Below are 20,713 nucleotides of genomic sequence, written 5' to 3' on the forward strand. Positions count from 1 at the left end.
AGTTTCGTTTTCTAAAGTGCCGGAAAATTCTGTGTCTGTGTATAAAACCATAACCATTCAAAGGGTTGATGAGTTTTGCAGTTCCGAGGGAAAATATACTGTCACTTAACACAGAGAAAGTGTTTTTTCATGCGGGAGAAAGTGTATTTTTAACCGGGAAATCCGTACAAAATCCAGGAATTTATTTTCCTTGTCCGCGTATACGCCCTGGATAATACCACCTTCTGTATATGTGTATATGGCTATCCCGTGACTTTTGTCACCTCAGTGTATGCCACTAATACAAAAGTTGTAATTGTAAGGACGGAAGTAACTCGACACAATAAAAACATCTTGTTGTGGTCTGCTGTAGGAAGAGAGGTTTTGATGTAGATCTCTATGACTGTCCTGTGCAACCCTATTCATCTCTGCATGACTACTGCAGCCTGCATCCATTTGACACAGCTTAGTTTAGACAAGACTGTGTCTCCCTCCACAATTACATGTGTGTGAAAATACTGTGAGCACTCTGTTACATGTTCCACCATCTATCTTTGCAGCAAGGTGTTCACAGTGGATCAGATAGCGGAGTACCAGTGGCCAGAAAAGTCTGGCGATCACTTGATGATTCAAGAGCAAATCTCCGAGTACCTCGGTATAAAGTCATTCAAGCGAAAATATCCTGACCTTCAGCGACGTCCCATAGATGCCGAAGAGAAGACCTACCTTCGTGACAAAGGGCTTGTCTCCGAAAACATGTGTGACATGGGTAAGTGGATATGTTTATCTATTAATGGAGAAGGAATCATTTGCCATCATGTTTTTATATAAATTTTTGTGAAGTAGATCAACAGATAAAAACTTGTCAGTAGTTCAACTTTGAAACGAGGTATGTTTGACTGCTAACATATCACCCCAAATATTTATTGGAATAATGTTATGAGAAGGACAAATTGCTACTCACCATGTAATGAAGATGTCGAGTTGCAGACAGACGAAAAGACTGCTAAACAACTAAGCATTCGGCCAAAAGGCCTTCTTCAGAATTAGACGGCATACACCCACATAATCACATAAACGCAACTCTCACACACGTGTGTGACCACTGTCTCTGGCTGCTGAGGCCAGACATTATTGCATCCTGGATTTTCTATTGTTGGTAAAATATTTTGTTTTAGTAAATTAGTCACTGCCACATTGCGGGAATCGTACATTTTATTTGCTTCCTACAATAAACACAAACCTCCTTTTTTAATATTGTCAACACTTGTCCTCATATAAAGATCTTTTTCAGATTCCTCTTCTATTTTAATTTACCTACATTTTTTAACAAGCCTAGATATTTGCTATTATATATTCTTATAAATACAATTTCAAGGCGAAATTTCTGAACCATTCAAAATCAAAACAGGAGTTCAACAAGGAGATGGACTGCCCCCAATTCTCTTTAACTTGGTTGTGGATAAAATAGTAAAAACATGGGAAAGCACATTAAAAATTAGAGGCACAAAGGGTATAAGGATGAGCCAAGGAAAGAACAAATTTGAAGTGAAATGTTTAGCCTTTGCAGACGATATGGCATTGATAACTGAAAACCAAACAGACGCAACAGTTATGCTTGATCTGTTACACGAGATTGCTGAAAAACTGGGCTAAAAATATCCTATGAAAAAACAGAGTATATAGAACACAAACATAATTACAAAAATACAGAAAAGATCACAGATACAATGAGGAAGAGACGGCTAAAATTGTGTGGACATTTAAACACAATGGAAGAAACATGGATTACAAAGAAAATTTTTAATTACATTACTAATCTGAAAAAAACTGTAGGATGGATAGAAACAGTAAAGAAAGACGCCAATATAATAGGTGTTACAGGAGAAATAATATGTGACAGTAATTACTTCAGGCTACTGATAGAAAACGCAAACTATGAAGAAGATGAGCCAAAACCTCTACCCAAGAGAGTGCGGACAGATGAGCAGAGACGAGTAGTTGGCAAGATAATGAAGAAATACTGGGAAGAACGGAAGAAAAAGAAACCCCATAAGTCTTAAGTTGTATGTGGTCCATAGCTGGCCAAGTTCATAAATAAAAATAAATGAATACAGTTAAAGAGAGAAAGTAAAAACTAAATTTTTTATGTTCAGATACAGTTGTTAACGCAGTGAAATAGCAAATGTATAATACTGAACTGATACCGTACATATAACAGAAGTTATTGTTTCATTTACATTTAATTGTCTTTATTGTTGACCTGCTATGGGGCACCAAATTCTTTTGTGAGTGATAACACCAGGCATATTCTTTGTTGGTCTGGGGTCAGAATAACCCCACAATAACTCGTACTTTTCATACGAGATGAGTAAATGGAATCCTGTCACAGGAAATACTACATGTTGACAACTTGGTGGCAATTAGAACCCTATGCTGCTTCAATTCTCACCCAAAATAAACTTTAGTTTATGTCATATCTTTTGGTGTGCTTTACAGTAAAACTTCACCCCATTCCCACAGTGCATGCGCATGCACGCACGTGCGCGCGTGTGTGTGTGTGTGTGTGTGTGTGTGTGTGTGTGTGTGTGTGTGTCCTTTCTTTTTCCCCACATGCACACGCGTGCAAGATAATGCCTTGTTTATTGGGTGTGGAGTGACTGACTGAGGTTTGTGGAGTCGGAACTGATGATCTGCAGACAAAACAGATCAGTCTTACCCAAAGAAATGGCCATAGTGATTCTTCAGTTGCAGAAGGTAGATTTTAGCAGCTTAAATGGGGGGGGGGGATGGAATTATGACTCCTCCCCATCTCTGGTCCCACCTTGGACGGAGAGACAGACAGAAAGAAATAGAACTAAAACTATTTATTATGGATCTGGCATGTTGTAGAACTGTTGGAGATCCCTTTATAGTAACAAAACTGTTATTCTTTTGAAACATATGAGGACAGTTTCCTGCGAGGTTAAAGCTGTCTGTTGGACTGGGATTCGAATCTTTGTTGCTTTTTTCAGGCGTATGTTCTATTGACTGATCTATCCACTCACAACTCACAATCTGTCCTCACAGCTTTATTTCCGCCAGTCCCTCATCTTCTAACTTCCAAACACCAAAGAAGTTTTCCTGCATACCTTATGGGACTAGTAGTCCTGGAAGAAAGCGTATTGCAGAGAAATAGCTGAGCTGTAGCCTAGAGGATAGTTTCCAGACTGAATTTTCTGTCTGCAACAGATTGGGCACTGGTTTGAAACTTCCTGGTTGATCAAGGCAGTTCTGATCTGCCAGAAAGTTTTGTCCATTCTGCTACAGATATAAAAATTCATTCTGGATTTTGAGGGGAAGTTTGGAAACGATCAGATTAGAAAAGATGAGAATGCATCTCTGAAAGTCAAAACATCAGCTGAACAAAATAAGCACATACGGAATAGCAGAGCAACTGTATTGTTGGATTAAAGAGTTTGCAGCAAACATGTCATTCTCAACGAAGAGAAATCTTTGGGAGTATGGGTCGTTTGATCTTACCTGGAGGGAATGTCGTAGGATCGTAACGTTTCAGAATAATTATAAATGACTTAATGGATAACATTGGAAGCTCTAACAAGCTTTTCACGGATGATGCTGTTTTGTACAGAGAAGCCGCAATGTTAGAAAATTGTAGTGAAGTACGACATGCAGAGGATCGATACTCGATGCAGGGATTGGCAGTTTATCCTCAACATAAACAAATACAGTGGATTACACATAAGTAGGCAGAAAGACCCATTATTGTATTATTACATTATTGCCAAACGTTTGCCGGTAGCAGTCACATCCATAAAACATCTAGGAATATACATATTGTGCGATTTAGATTATGTGTATAATGCAATTTAGAGTGGGACGGCCACATAAACGTAATCATAGCTAAGGGAGATGCCAGACTGAGATTCAGTGGAAGAATCCTCGGGAAATATCCACCTAAAAAGACACGGACTATCCAAAAAAAGAGAACACGGTTTGTAGCATGTTCATTTAGTAAGTAAACTTAAAAGCGTCTCGGAGTTGCACAGCCAACTCCAGTGTCTGATGCTAAGAGAGAAGCATTCTACGTAAAGGTGTGGTTTACTATTGAAATATACACACGTAAAAAAAAAAAAGTTTTGCATCACCTCAGTTCAGAGAGTTCCGGATCCTGTACAGAAAATTGGAATAGAGATCAACATAAACATCATTTCCACCTCTTTTTTTTTTAACCACACATTGCATGTTGTACCACCACACAGGGAGACCTTCAGAGGTGGTGGTCCAGATTGCTGTACACACCAGTATCTCTAGTACCCAGTAGCATATCCCCTTGCATTAATGCATGCCTGTATTCATTGTGGCATACTATCCACAAGTTCATCAAGGCACTGTTGGTCCAGATTGTCCCACTTCCCAACAAAGATTCGTCGTAGATCCCTCAGAGTGGTTGGTGGGGCACGTCAGCCATAAACAGCCCTTTTCAATCTGTCCAAGGCATGGTCGATAGGGTTTGTGTCTGGAGTACATGCTGGGCACTCCAGTCAAGCGATGTCGTTATCCTGAAGGAAATCATTCACAAGATGTGCACGATGGGGACACAAATTGTCGCCCACAAAGATGAATGCCTCACCAGTGTGCTGCTGATATGGTTGCACTATCGGTCGGAGAATGGCTTTCACGCATCGTACAGCTGCTACAGCACCTTCCATGACCACCAGCGGTGTACATCGGCCCCACATAATGCCACTCCAAAACAGCAGGGAACCCCCACCTTGCTGCACTCGCTGGACAGTGTGTCTGAGGCGTTCAGACTGACCGTGTTGCCTCCTAACATGTCTCCGCCGATTGTCTGGTCCACGCATATGCAACACTCATCGGTGAAGAGAACATGAGATCAGTCCTGAGCGGTCCATTTGGCATGTTGTTGTGCCCATCTACTGCGCTGCACGGTATCGTGGTTGGAAAGATTGACCTCACCATGGACGTTGGGAGTGAAGTTGTGCATCACACAGTTTGAGTCATAACATGACGTCCTCTGGTTGCACAAAAAGCATTAATCAACATGGTGGCATTGCTGTCAGGATTCCTCTGAGCCATAATCCGTAGGTAGTGGTCATCCACTGCAGTAATAGCCCTTGGGCGGCCTGAGCGAGGCATGTCATCGACAGTTCCTGTCTCTCTATCTCCTCCATGTGCGAACAACATTGCTTTGCTTCACACTAAGACGCCTGGACACTTCCTTTGTTGAGAGCCCTCCCTGGCACAGAGTAACAATGAGGATGCAATCGAACTACAGTATTGACTGTCTAGGCATGGTTGAAGTACAGACAACACGAGCCGTGTACCTCCTTCCTGGTGGAATGACTGGAAGTGATTGGCTGTCGGACCTACTCCATCTAACAGACGTTGCTCATGCATTGTTGTTTACATCGTTGGTTTGTTCTAGTGACATCTCTGGACAGTCAGTGGGACTGTGTCTGTGATACAATATCCACAGTCAACATCTATCGTCAGGAGTTCTGGGAATTGGGGAGATGCAAAACTTTTTGTGATGTGTTTATTTCTAGGAGAGTCAGCCGATATATTGCTTCGTCATACATATATACCTTGAGAAAATACCAGGAATGCAAAATTAGAGAGATTTGAGCTCATAAGGAAGTTTATCAACAACTGTTCTTGCTGCAAACCATTCATGCTGAAAAAAAGGGGTAAGTGCCAGTGGTACACAAAGTACCTTCTACTACACACTGTAAATGGCGTATGGATGAAGATTCAAACATGGAAACTCCAGGTTGGAATACCCACAGTATTAGGAAAATGATAAATTGCTGCTCTCTGTAAAAATGACCCAGTATAAAGACTGTTACACATTATAGCTTTTTGCCAAAGCCTTTTTCAGTGAAGAAAACACACACTCATTCTCACAAGAAAGCATACCTCATACACATGACCACTCCCACAGGCAGCTGTGCCCAATTCTGGTTGGAGCTGCTGGCAGTAGCAGTCATGTGAGCTTGCTTGTGTGTGTGTGTGTGTGTGTGTGTGTGTGTGTGTGTGTGTGTGTGTGTTTGTTTTCTTTGCTGAAGAAGGCCTTGGCCGACGGCTATAACATGTGATGGTCTTTTTGTTGTGTCTGTCTAGAACTCAACAGGTCATATGGATGTAAATGCTAACCAAACACAGGCACCTTAAAATTGTGCTCAACTGGAAGACATATTAGTCACCCTCACTCCCCATAAAAGTCCTTTTATGGCTCAATATATCATATCTCAACATCTGACACTTCAGACTGATGATTAATCACAAGCTGTGGTGAAATAATGAGGCGTTCATTTCATCCATTCCATTCTGAGAGGTTCGAATTACATCAGGGTATTGAAGGATGCCTTCATCCCTGCTTTTTTAAGGGAATGTTCCTCGCAGGAAGGGTGAAGTTATAGTACACAGGAATTGTGTTAAACTTTACATTCCCCTTTCCGTTGGCCGCTGTGGCCGAGTGGTTCTAGGCACTTCAGTCCGGAACCACGCGACTGCTATGGTCGCAGGTTCGAATTCTGCCTCAGGCATGGATGTGTGTGATGTCCTTAGGTTACTTAGGTTTATGTAGTTCTAAGTCTAGGGGACTGATGACCTCAGATGTTAAGTCCCATAGTGCTTAGAGCCATTTGAACCATTCCCCTTTCCGTGAGATGTTTTGGAACTTACATACTGGTTGGAAGGATGTAGTGTTAGTAATATGTAGTAGAGGCTGTCTCTGGTGTTATTAGTCAGTTTTGAATCGTTGCTCACCTTAGTAACATACACTGCTATAAATGGAAAGTATCACACCACGAAACATCTATCCAGTATTCAAATTTGTGAAGATGATCATCACATATTGCTTATGCAGTGAGTAAACTTTCATTCTGTTCAGGAATGATGTCCAACATCGGTGTCAGTATGAAATATGATGCAGTAGCCATGAATACACTCTTGCAATCATTGTGAGATGCAAGAAAACTGTTTCCAAATGTCATATTGAGGTGTTTCTCGCCGTGTACGGAACACGTGGTGTGTCAGTTCACAAAAATGCTTGCTGCTGTCTCTAGGAGAAAAATCAGGTGACCAGGCAGACCACTACATTCCCCTAGCTGTTTGTGGTGTTAACTGCAGTGTGGAGTCTTCCTGTATCCTACTCAAGTACGTCATTGGTGCTCTGGTCACGAAGGCTATGGCAATAGATTTTGCCAGTCTTCCCACATGGTGAGCATTCTGCCTCCCTCCCCCCATCCTCTAACAACTGCCAAATCAGTCCTGTCATCGAACACTCAGCTCTGCACATTGTGATGCTCTGTGAACTCAAACGTGAAGCCTCTGTGGGAAGATGATGTTCTTTTTGTGAAACACTCTTTCAGAGGCGTGCAGACAGTCATTTTTATGTCACTCCATTTGTGAGTAGAGCATGGAAGAGATTGACCAGTGGTGGTACAATGTGCTCTCCACCATGTACTGTATGGTGGCTTACGGATTGTTTGGAGAGGTTACAGGTCTCGAGAATTGCTGCTTCCTGTGAACTTTCGCCAGATTTCTTACGAATGTATCGGTGTCAATCTGACCGCTGTAAACGGAAATGAGACTCATTACCGAGCACTCCTACTGCCACTCAGTATCGCATTTGACTCTGACTCTACTGCATGCTAGTCTTTGTTGTCTGTGGAACAGTGCCAGCAGTACACGATGCATGCAACTTGATATCTTGACCCAGCTTCCCATAATCTGATCCCGATGTTTTACGGTGACACACTGCCTGTAGCTCTGCCCTGATTTCAGCTTCTTTGATATGTGTACTTGTCAAAAACAGCCAGACAATCCTATGACCCTTTCGTGGTGCAGTTGTTTGTGCCACACTATTGTCCTATGTTTGTCTCATCAGCAGTTTTCTGCAGTAATTGACTGCAGACAACTATCTTCGCGACCTTTTGTTGATGTGTCCCCCGTCCCAGTGATTTGAGTTTTCTCAAAGTCTGGCAGATGCCCATAAGATGCATTAAGCACAGCTTTGGGCATGCTGTGTTCTGATTTTCATCTGAGACATTCCATTAACTCAATGGCATAATGTACTGGCACCATTATTCATCTGTTGGAATGACTTTTTTCTTTACTGAAAATACTAAAAATAAGCTCGTGTAAGGATGAAATGTTAATCAGCATACCACATAGACATGGAAGTACTGGGGTATGCTTGACAGCATTCAGCCAGGGTGTCGGCAGTGTTATTGTCTTCAATCAAAAGGTCGCTTTGATGCAGCTCTCCTTGCTGCTGTATCCTGTGCGAGCCTTTTCATAACTGTTGCAACTTATATCCATTTGAACCTGCTTACTGTAGTCATTGCCTGGTCTACCTCTAAAACTTCTACCAGCTTCCATACCTCAGCATGTGTCTTACTGACTGATCCCTTTTTTTACTAGAGTAGTGCAATATATTTCTTTTTTACCCAATTTCATTTGGTATCACCTCATTAGTCTTCTGCTCTTCCCGTCTAATCTTTAAAATTCTCCTGCAGCACCACATTTCAAAAACTTGTGTTCTCTAGTCTGCACTGTTATTGTCCACACTTCACTTCCATACGAGATTACACTCCAGACAAGGGCATTCAGAACAGACTGTGCCTAATATTGGAATTTATGTTCGGTGTTAACAAAGATGTGGACCATGAAAACTAGTGACAAGATCCAGACTGATTCCTCCAAGATGTAGTGTTGAAGGAAGATGCACGTATCATTGGCAGAGAGAACAACCAATGCTTCTATTATAGAAGAACTTAGCATCAAAAGTAGTTTATCCTCTTGTGCCAAAGCTACTTCCAGTTCCTTTGGCACATTTTGGGAAAAGGGGTGGATACTTTAGGAAAGACCATCTTGCAATGCAGAATTGTAGGCAAAAGACCACGAGGAAAGGCAGCGAGCATGTGGTCGGGTTAAGTGAAGAAGATTACGGGTCATTATATTAAGAAGAGCTAAAGATAGGTGTGGGTGGAAACGTCTAGTTGAAGATTCAGTTACTTGATAAATGAATGTAGATGAGATGATGATGATGATGATGATGATGATAACGACGACAAGTATCCTCCTCTTCCTCCTCCTCTTCCTTTCCACTGAGTTTCTCCCCAGCGTCTCTCTTGCGGACAGACAGTAGCTTTTTTCAGAGTATCACCTATATTTCTAATTTGCTTGATTAAATTTAGGCAGCGTAAACATGTATAGCCTTGAGCAATATAGTGATTGATTATTGTTAATATACTATAGAGATTAATTTCCTATGTTTTGCTTGTGTTGTGTTGATGTATACTGTGACACATTCCACATCTCTGAAAGTTCTCCCATGATGAGGTCTATGTAACACAATGAATGTGTGTACACTACGGTTACCCCAAGTTTTATTACCAAGACAGTTGCCAAATGCCTATAATTGATAGTTTGCATTTGGGTTTTGTAATATTTCAGATTGTGAAATCTGCTCTCTTTGGCTTCCCATAGGTCTAACTGCAGTACTCTCGTCAGAAGTGTTGGATATCATGTACACAGATTTCCAGGACAAGTACGAAGAGTATCGCCGATATCTTCGCGATCGCCAGGCAAAGGAACTTAGCTCTAGGCAGAAAGGTAAGCAGACTTTTCTGTGTATTGTAATAGTAACTTCTTATATTTAATATGTAGTTCTATGTGCAACCAGTTTACAAAGGAATTTTCGTACAAAACACTCATGCGACCTGTCCTATAATATTGCTCGATTGGCAAAGTACTGATACCAAAATGACCAAAGTGGAATATTCAATGTATACAAAGAACAACACAATAATTTTCACAGGTTTGTTTGACCCGTGGGAGATGCTGAAAATACTGAACTCACAGGCACTTAAAGATAGACGCAAACTATCCCATGAAAGCCTACTTACAAAACTTCAAAAATCAGTGTTAAATGAAGACTATAGTAATATACTACAACCTCTATATACCACCTCTGTAGGGTTCCCAGAGACTAGTCCAAACTAATTACAACCTTCAGAGAGGCATGTAAGCTATATTTCTTCGTGCACCTCATATCCAAACAGAATGGGAAGAATTCCTGATAAGTGCTACAGTGAGAAGTACCCTCAGCCATGCACTTATGTGCTTTTCATGAGCAGTAGATCTAGGTATAAATTTAGAATTTAGATGAAACCCTCATCCATTAGTTTGTTAATGCTTATATAGACCATAAGATAAAACAGGTCCAACCTGGAAGTTGAATTTCAGTGTTGGATTTTATTACTTGTACTCTGATCTTATCCTTCGAATTGAGTATGTCTCTTTTGGCAATGCTATTTCAATCAGTTTTCTACAACCTTTCCTCACTTTTGTTCCCATTATGCTTTATATTACTGCTGCAATCAGTTCAAGGATGGAATATACATGTCCAGATAACTGTGCGTGTTAATGTTCTGCTTCTCGGACGGGGCAGTGCGCTGGCCCCAAATCAAATCTGCCCAGTTGCTTAATGATGAGGGTAAGTGTGCCAGCCAATGTAGATGTCTTTTTCAGGCAGTTTTGCACATCCCACTAGGTGAATAGCGGGCTGGTACCCAAGTCCTGCCTCAGTTACACAATTCACGCACACACTCTGTCTTGGGAAAAGGGGGGGGGTCTTAATGGGGTGGTGACAGGCCACCCATTAAATTGACCATGGTAAATCTGTTCATAACTATGCTAAACCTGCATCGATGCGGGATAAAGACATGAGAACAAGAAGAATGCAGTGAAGGAATGGATTACTTTCTTGTATGATAAATTTAGCATTGAGATGGCATTTGAGGTGGAATGAAATGTGAGAAGACACATGCAAATGTTCCTGCTGTAACAAAGAAATGTTATTACCTTTTTAGAAAACCATTAGTTATATTTATTTTATGTAATGCATCAATAATACATTTATGGTCAGCACTTTCATGGGCAGTGACGACTTTATATTTTCACTTTCATAGGTAGCTGGCCATCTTCGTTTATACACAACAGTGTTGACAGCATCACATGTTTGTATATTTTCGGTATTTGTTACACTATGTGATCAAAAGTATCGGAACACCCCCCAAAACATACGTTTTTCATATTAGGTGCATTGTGCTGCCACCTACTGTCAGGTACTCCATATCAACGACCTCAGTAGTCATTAGACATTGTGAGAGAGCAGAACTGGGAGCTCTGTGGAACTCACGGACTTCGAACGTGGTCAGGTGATTGAGTGTCACTTGTCTCATACGTCTGTACACTAGATTTCCACACTCCGAAACATCCCTAGGTCCACTGTTTCCGATGTGATAGTAGAGTGGAAATGTGAAGGGACACATACAGCACAAAAGCGTACAGGCAGACCTCGTCTGTGAACTGACAAAGACCACCGACAGTTGAAGAGAGTCGTAATGTGTAATAGGCAGACATCTATCCAGACCATCGCACAGTAATTCCAAACTGCATCTGGATCAACTGCAAGTACTATGACAGTTAGGCGGGAGGTGAGAAAACATGGATTTCATGATCGAGCGCCTGCTCATAAGCCACAAATCACACCAGTAAATGCTAAACGATGCCTTGCTTGGTGTAAGAAGCTTAAACATTGGACGACTGAACAGTGGAAAAATGTTGTGTGGAGTGATGAATCATAGTACACATTGTGGCGATCTGATGGCAGGGTGTGGGTATGGCGAATGCTGGTGAACGTCATCGGGGGGTGTGAGTAGTGCCAACAGTAAAATTCAGAGGCAGTGGTGTTATGGTGTGGTTGTGTCTTTCATGGAGGTGGCTTGCTTATTGTTTTGCATGGCACTATACTAGCACAGGCCTACATTGATGTTTTAAGCACCTTCTTGCTTTCCACTGTTGAAGAGCATTTTGGGGGTGGTGACTGCATCTTTCAACACGGTCAAGCACCTGTTCATAATGCACGGCCTGTGGCGGAGTGGTTACATCACAATAAAATCCCTGTAATGGACTGGCCTGCACAGAGTCCTGACCTGAATCTGCGAAGAATGTGCTGCCAATTCCCAAGGAGCCTTCCAGCACCTGATTGAATGTATACCTCCAAGAGTGGAAGCTGTCACAAAGGCTGGGAGTGGGTCAGCACCATATTGAATTCCAGCATTGCCAATGGAGGGCGCCATGAACTTGTAAATCATTTTGAGCCAGGTGTCCGGATACTTTTGATCACATAGTGTACATGACCTCTTCATTTTAAAACTCCTGAAGAAGCAGCCTTTTATGAAACACATTTTAAGCACCTACGTGGCTAGTGCTTACTACAGTCTGTTGATACAGATGATGAAAAAATTATAAATTTTGGAAAAATGTCTTTTGTTTCCCACTGATTAAAGTAACCTAATAATAAAATTTTGAATGCTTGCATGTTCGTCAATCAATGCCAAGAAAGTGATCAAGAGACTCCGATAGGAAATGTCGCAGGAAGAAACTTAACTATATTCTGTCTATATTGTTGTTAAAGTAAGAAAAGTTCAGAATTGTGCATCAAGGTAGGAGGAACTGAGAGCAATCTTGAGTTAAATCTTCTGTGGTTTCCCTGAACCATTTGATCCAGCTCCCAAGATGATACCTTGAACAAGACAGTGGTCAAGTTTCCTTGTCCAGTGAAGGTGTTGCTCTGTCCTTAATAACACTGATACTGACTGACTTCAAAAATCTGCCTCTTCTTTTTTCGGCCGTCTGAACGTCTTAGTCCGAGTTCCTTTAATGTGTTTCCAAAGGTCGTCTGTTAAATACGTGAAAATAGTAGAACATTTTTTATGAATGTGTGTCTTCTGTTGCAGCAATGTCCTCTCTTGTAGGTACCGGGAATCGGCAGCAGGACACCAAGGAGAAAGCTGTCCAGTCTGCAGCTGAATGGAATGCCACATTCAATCGTGGTCGCCGCGACCAGCGCCGTTGCTGCTTTGATCTGCAGACGTTCACCATCCACTACCCGCATAATCGTGCAGTGAAAATGGTTCCGAAAGATGTTCCCAAAATTGGATATTACCCAGTTGCGCTCATTCCTGGACAGTATACTGATTATTATAAGAGGTCTGTCTGTGTACAGTTTCCCCATTGTACTCCTTTCCTTTCAGAAACATGCTTGAATCATTAATATCCTGACAATTCCCATAATCAGGGAATTGTCAATTATATACCATACAGTTATAAGGAGACTTAAACACGAATAGATACCATCATTTTAATGCGAAGTCATTGCTCCGTGGGCTGCTTTATTCATATAGAGAACAAATAATTATGTTGGTTGCAAAAAATGAACTCATTTTCAGGCACTTCTTAGTGACTAAAATCTCGATGCCAGCTTAATTGGGTTAATAAAGAATAATTATGCCAAAGCAATATTAGTCGCCTTCAGTGGCGCAACAGTTTAAGTTTACAATGGACCTTGTTGTCTAATAGATGAAGATCGTGAAACATGAATCTGTTGTGCTGGTGATGGTGGATATGAGGTCCAGTAGTAATCTTGGCTTGATAAATTTTAAATAAATGCTCAGGAGCACTGTCAAAATTTTAGTCATCATCAAGTTCCTGAAATTGGTGTAATCCCTAGAGCATTGAGTGTATAGAAGATGTTAACTGTCTTTCTTTTGAAATATTAACCCTCTTAATACTTCTTTAATCTGTCTGGAATCTATAATTCAATAGCGCAATGTCAGTGCTACAAGGGACATAACCCAGTGTGTCTGATTTCTGTTTTTAAATTGATAATTAATGTTTGAGTAGCACTGTGTAATTATGTTCAGAGGCAGTTTATGCCACAACTGATATTACCTGTGGTCCTGCCGCTGATGAGATAGAATAAGCCTGTGATGAGACTGTAGTTAGACTGGAGTTATCAGTAATGAAATACTACCTGAAAGAAGCAATATATATATATATATATATATATATATAATAGAGGGAAACATTCCACGTAGGAAAAATATATCTAAAAACAAAGATGATGTGACTTACCAAATGAAAGTGCTGGCAGGTCGACAGACACACAAACAAACACAAACATACACACAAAATTCAAGCTTTCGCAACAAACTGTTGCCTCATCAGGAAAGAGGGAAGGAGAGGGAAAAGACGAAAGGATGTGGGTTTTAAGGGAAAGGGTAAGGAGTCATTCCAATCCCTGGAGCGGAAAGACTTACCTTAGGGGGGGGAAAAAGGAAGGGTATACACTCGCGCGCACACACACACACACATCCATCCACACACATCCATCCACACATATACAGACACAAGCGGACATATTGGTCTTTAAATATGTCCGCTTGTGTCTGTATATGTGTGGATGGATATGTGTGTGTGTGTGTGTGTGTGTGTGTGTGTGTGTGTGTGTGTGTGTGTGTGTGCGTGCGCGAGTGTATACCCGTCCTTTTTTCCCCCAAGGTAAGTCTTTCCGCTCCCGAGATTGGAATGACTCCTTACCCTCTCCCTTAAAACCCTAATCCTTCCGTCTTTCCCTCTCCTTCCCTCTTTCCTGACGAGGCAACCGTTGGTTGCGAAAGCTAGAATTTTGTGTGTATGTATGTGTCTGTTTGTGTTTCTATCGACCTGCCAGCGCTTTCGTATGGTAAGTCACATCATCTTTGTTTTTAAATATATCTTTCCCATGTGGAATGTTTCCCTCTATTTTTATATATATATATATATATATATATATATCTGTGTGTGTGTGTGTGTGTGTGTGTGTGTGTGTGTGTGTGTCTGCTTGTGTCTGTATGTGTGGATGGATATGTGTGTGTGTGTGTGTGTGTGTGTGTGTGCGCGCGAGTGTATACCTGTTCTTTTTTTCCCCCTAAGGTAAGTCTTTCCACTCCCACGATTGGAATGACTCCTTACCCTCACCCTTAAAACCCACTTCCTTTCGTCTTTCCCTCTCCTTCCCTCTTTCCTGATGAGGCAACAGTTTGTTGCGAAAGCTTGAATTTTGTGTGTATGTTTTGTGTTTGTTTGTGTGTCTATCGACCTGCCAGCGCTTTCGTTCGGTAAGTCACCTCATCTTTGTTTTTTGTATGAGAGAGAGAGAGAGGGGGGGGGGGGACATTCCACATGGGAAAAATTATGTATACAGGGTGTTTCAAAAATGACCGGTATATTTGAAACGGCAATAAAAACTAAACGAGCAGCGATAGAAATACACCGTTTGTTGCAATATGCTTGGGACAACAGTACATTTTCAGGCAGACAAACTTTCGAAATTACAGTAGTTACAATTTTCAACAACAGATGGCGCTGCGGTCTGGGAAACTCTATAGTACGATATTTTCCACATATCCACCATGCGTAGCAATAATATGGCGTAGTCTCTGAATGAAATTACCCGAAACCTTTGACAACGTGTCTGGCGGAATGGCTTCACATGCAGATGAGATGTACTGCTTCAGCTGTTCAATTGTTTCTGGATTCTGGCGGTACACCTGGTCTTTCAAGTGTCCCCACAGAAAGAAGTCACAGGGGTTCATGTCTGGCGAATACGGAGGCCAATCCACGCCGCCTCCTGTTTGTTTCGGATAGCCCAAAGCAATCACACGATCATCGAAATATTCATTCAGGAAATTAAAGACGTCGGGCGTGCGATGTGGCCAGGCACCATCTTGCATAAACCACGAGGTGTTCGCAGTGTCGTCTAAGGCAGTTTGTACCGCCACAAATTCACGAAGCATGTCCAGATAGCGTGATGCAGTAATCGTTTCGGATCTGAAAAATGGGCCAATGATTCCTTTGGAAGAAATGGCGGCCCAGACCAGTACTTTTTGAGGATGCAGGGACGATGGGACTGCAACATGGGGCTTTTCGGTTCCCCATATGCGCCAGTTCTGTTTATTGACGAAGCCGTCCAGGTAAAAATAAGCTTCGTCAGTAAACCAAATGCTGCCCACATGCATATCGCCGTCATCAATCCTGTGCACTATATCGTTAGCGAATGTCTCTCGTGCAGCAATGGTAGCGGCGCTGAGGGGTTGCCGCGTTTGAATTTTGTATGGATAGAGGTGTAAACTCTGGCGCATGAGACGATACGTGGACGTTGGCGTCATTTGGACCGCAGCTGCAACATGGCGAACGGAAACCCGAGGCCGCTGTTGGATCACCTGCTGCACTAGCTGCGCGTTGCCCTCTGTGGTTGCCGTACGCGGTCGCCCTACCTTTCCAGCACGTTCATCCGTCACGTTCCCAGTCCGTTGAAATTTTTCAAACAGGTCCTTTATTGTATCGCTTTTCGGTCCTTTGGTTACATTAAACCTCCGTTGAAAACTTCGTCTTGTTGCAACAACACTGTGTTCTAGGTGGTGGAATTCCAACACCATGTTGTCTACAGCACACTTGCACGTTGTGAACAGCACACGCTTACAGCAGAAAGACGACGTACAGAATGGCGCACCCACAGACTGCGTTGTCTTCTATATCTTTCACATCACTTGCAGCGCCATCTGTTGTTGAAAATTGTAACTACTGTAATTTCGAAAGTTTGTCCGCCTGAAAATGTACTGTTGTCCCAAGCATATTGCAACAAACGGTGTATTTCTATCGCTGCTCGTTTAGTTTTTATTGCCGTTTCAAATATACCGGTCATTTTTGAAACACCCTGTAAAAACAAAGATGAGGTGACTTACCGAACGAAAGCGCTGGCAGGTCGATAGACACACAAACATATATATAGTTATAATAGAGGGAAACATTCCACGTAGGAAATACACTCCTGGAAATTGAAATAAGAACACCGTGAATTCATTGTCCCAGGAAGGGGAAACTTTATTGACACATTCCTGGGGTCAGATACATCACATGATCACACTGACAGAACCACAGGCACATAGACACAGGCAACAGAGCATGCACAATGTCGGCACTAGTACAGTGTATATCCACCTTTCGCAGCAATGCAGGCTGCTATTCTCCCATGGAGACGATCGTAGAGATGCTGGATGTAGTCCTGTGGAACGGCTTGCCATGCCATTTCCACCTGGCGCCTCAGTTGGACCAGCGTTCGTGCTGGACGTGCAGACCGCGTGAGACGACGCTTCATCCAGTCCCAAACATGCTCAATGGGGGACAGATCCGGAGATCTTGCTGGCCAGGGTAGTTGACTTACACCTTCTAGAGCACGTTGGGTGGCACGGGATACATGCGGACGTGCATTGTCCTGTTGGAACAGCAAGTTCCCTTGCCGGTCTAGGAATGGTAGAACGATGGGTTCGATGACGGTTTGGATGTACCGTGCACTATTCAGTGTCCCCTCGATGATCACCAGTGGTGTACAGCCAGTGTAGGAGATCGCTCCCCACACCATGATGCCGGGTGTTGGCCCTGTGTGCCTCGGTCGTATGCAGTCCTGATTGTGGCGCTCACCTGCACGGCGCCAAACACGCATACGACCATCATTGGCACCAAGGCAGAAGCGACTCTCATCGCTGAAGACGACACGTCTCCATTCGTCCCTCCATTCACGCCTGTCGCGACACCACTGGAGGCGGGCTGCACGATGTTGGGACGTGAGCGGAAGACGGCCTAACGGTGTGCGGGACCGTAGCCCAGCTTCATGGAGACGGTTGCGAATGGTCCTCGCCGATACCCCAGGAGCAACAGTGTCCCTAATTTGCTGGGAAGTGGCGGTGCGGTCCCCTACGGCACTGCGTAGGATCCTACGGTCTTGGCGTGCATCCGTGCGTCGTTGCGGTCCGGTCCCAGGTCGACGGGCACGTGCACCTTCCGCCGACCACTGGCCACAACATCGATGTACTGTGGAGACCTCACGCCCCACGTGTTGAGCAATTCGGCGGTACGTCCACCCGGCCTCCCGCATGCCCACTATACGCCCTCGCTCAAAGTCCGTCAACTGCACATACGGTTCACGTCCACGCTGTCGCGGCACGCTACCAGTGTTAAAGACTACGATGGAGCTCCGTATGCCACGGCAAACTGGCTGACACTGACGGCGGCGGTGCACAAATGCTGCGCAGCTAGCGCCATTCGACGGCCAACACCGCGGTTCCTGGTGTGTCCGCTGTGCCGTGCGTGTGATCATTGCTTGTACAGCCCTCTCGCAGTGTCCGGAGCAAGTATGGTGGGACTGACACACCGGTGGCAATGTGTTCTTTTTTCCATTTCCAGGAGTGTATATATCTAAAAACAAAGATGATGTGACTTACCAAATGAAAGTGCTGGCAGGTCGACAGACACACAAACAAACACAAACATACACACAAAATTCAAGCTTTCGCAACAAACTGTTGCCTCATCAGGAAAGAGGGAAGGAGAGGGAAAAGACGAAAGGATGTGGGTTTTAAGGGAGAGGGTAAGGAGTCATTCCAATCCCAGGAGCGGAAAGACTTACCTTAGGGGGAAAAAAGGACGGGTATACACTCGCGCACACACATTGTCTTTAAATATGTCTGCTTGTGTCTGTATATGTGTGGATGGATATGTGTGTGTGTGTGAGTGTATACCCATCCTTTTTTCGCCCTAAGGTAAGTCTTTCCGCTCCTGGGATTGGAATGACTCCTTACCCTCTCCCTTAAAACCCACATCCTTTCGTCTTTCCCTCTCCTTCCCTCTTTCCTGATGAGGCAACAGTTTGTTGCGAAAGCTTGAATTTTGTGTGTATGTTTGTGTTTGTTTGTGTGTCTGTCGACCTGCCAGCACTTTCATTTGGTAAGTCACATCATCTTTGTTTTTTTTATTTTTATATATATATATATATATCGACCTGCCAGCGCTTTTGTTCGGTAAGTCACCTCATCTTTGTTTTTATATATATTCAGACAAATATTGATAAGATTTCAAAGTGGTGCAAAGATTGACAACTTGCTTCAAATGTTCAGAAATGTAAACTTTGCACTTCGCAAAACAAAAAAAACAAAAATGTAGTATCCTATGACAATGATATCAGTGAGTCACAGTTGGAAACGGCTAACTCATACAAATACATGGGTGTAACACTTTATGAAAGTAAATGTTCATAGAGTCTCAGTTGTGCGTAAAGCCGGCAGTAGACTTCAGTGAACTGGTAGGCTCTCAAGTTTCAAGAACCATCTTTAAATGATGATTCTATAAATATACTACAACCTCCTGCATGAGTGAGGCATAAGGATGGAACAGGATATTGTGTAGATTTTTTGGGGGGATGGTACGCCTTTCCAGCTGTTCTTGGGTATTATAAGAAGACAAAGTGTATAAGATGATATGGTGCAGAAAATCTGGCAAGTCTGGGTCTGTGAAGACCTTAGTGAGACCTCGAGCAGAATTCTCGTCACTGCAGGTGCAGTGTCCCCCAGTGGCCAAACTATAAGGTAGTGATTTTTTTGGCCTGAAAGGGATGTCAGCCGGCAAAATACAGGTTCTGTTGATGGTTAGTGGGATTGTTGTGAATGAAACCATCAGAGAGGTGAAAATCAACGTTCAGAAATGTCTGAGGAGGACAAGGCGAAGCCAATGGGAGAGAAGGTGTTTCTGCTATGGAGCAGTGAGTATTTGGTGTCTTGGCCCTGGCTCCAGACCATGAAGTTATTATCAGTGAACCTGAACCAGACAAGGGTTTGGAATTTTAGGTGTCAAGTAAAGTTTCCTCTGGATGGTTCATAGACAGATTGGCATACAAGAGTGCCATGAGGGTGCCCATGGCGGTGCAGCAGATTTGTCTGTTCATCTTTCACTCAAAGGAGAGGTAACTAATATGTGTTCTTATTGGGGAGAACTATTTTGAACACAACTCCTTGATGGGAACTGTTTATAGCAAGCTGAATCAGCTTTAAACTTGTTTGGTGTTGGGTTTGTTCTATATTACTAGACAATTAACTCAGTACCAGCTTCAGGTAGCCTATCTAATGGCTTCCGGGCCAAACAAAAAAATTTGATTTTCAGTATTTTGCATAATTATTGACTGAATTTAAAAATTTAAAACTCTGTCATAATCTGCTTATTGAGAGGTGTCATTTTATGTTAAAAGTTTAACACAGTGAGACAAGTTTTACAGTTTGAAACTGTCTGTGTCTAGAGGCAGTGTAACTGAATGGCATGCAAATACTCGGGCAATATTCAACAGCATTTGAGACTGAGAGCACTTAGCACCTGCTGACAAACCTTTACAGAACTTTATCTCACTGACTTCCTCCATAAATTGATGAATGGAAAAAGTTTATTGGCTACTATATTTTCGCTGTACATCTATTAAAACTCCAGCATCAGTAAATGCATTTTAATTTATTACTTCTTTTGTACTATCTCTATTCATAACACATTTTGCGAGATATGACACCATAAACATCAAGATGCGTAAAAACTGCCTTTTGCCTAAAATGGAGTGCAAATTACTGAGACTATATTCATCCTGTGTTTCATAGTAAAAGGACTTAGTGACTTCCAACAATTGGTAAACATAATTTCAAACCTTTTCTAAACTTTTTCAAATTTACGTCCTTCACATCAGTTGTTTATACATTTACTCATTTGTGAAGTAATGAAACACTCGAAACTTTTTAATGTGGATGTTCAAGTCTTCAAAGACTCAGCAGTTTACTGTTTAAGAAATGGGACAAAAAGGAGATGCAGAAAATAACAGGGAAAGGAAAATGGTGGTCAGGTTCCAGGACAAACAGAGATGAAAAGGTAAAAGCAGCAAATAAAGTTGAGAAGACAGATTTTGTATGAGAAATGAGAGTAGGGAATCTGGTGGAGGGTAAGTTCC

The 20,713-nt window shown here is 42.5% G+C and overlaps 1 protein-coding gene across 1 annotated transcript in view; it reads left to right on the forward strand.

The window, feature by feature from the left end:
* LOC124716743 (microtubule-associated protein futsch-like) overlaps positions 1–20,713 on the forward strand; it is a 281,674-nt gene that overhangs the window by 114,486 nt on the left and 146,475 nt on the right. The window contains exons 12-14 of the mRNA XM_047243286.1: positions 540–748; positions 9,499–9,624; positions 12,816–13,068. Coding sequence (XP_047099242.1) covers positions 540–748; positions 9,499–9,624; positions 12,816–13,068 — 588 coding nt within the window. The remainder of the gene's footprint in view (positions 1–539; positions 749–9,498; positions 9,625–12,815; positions 13,069–20,713) is intronic.

Source organism: Schistocerca piceifrons, chromosome 9 (assembly GCF_021461385.2).
Source record: "Schistocerca piceifrons isolate TAMUIC-IGC-003096 chromosome 9, iqSchPice1.1, whole genome shotgun sequence".
Classification (NCBI taxonomy): Eukaryota; Metazoa; Arthropoda; class Insecta; order Orthoptera; family Acrididae; genus Schistocerca; species Schistocerca piceifrons.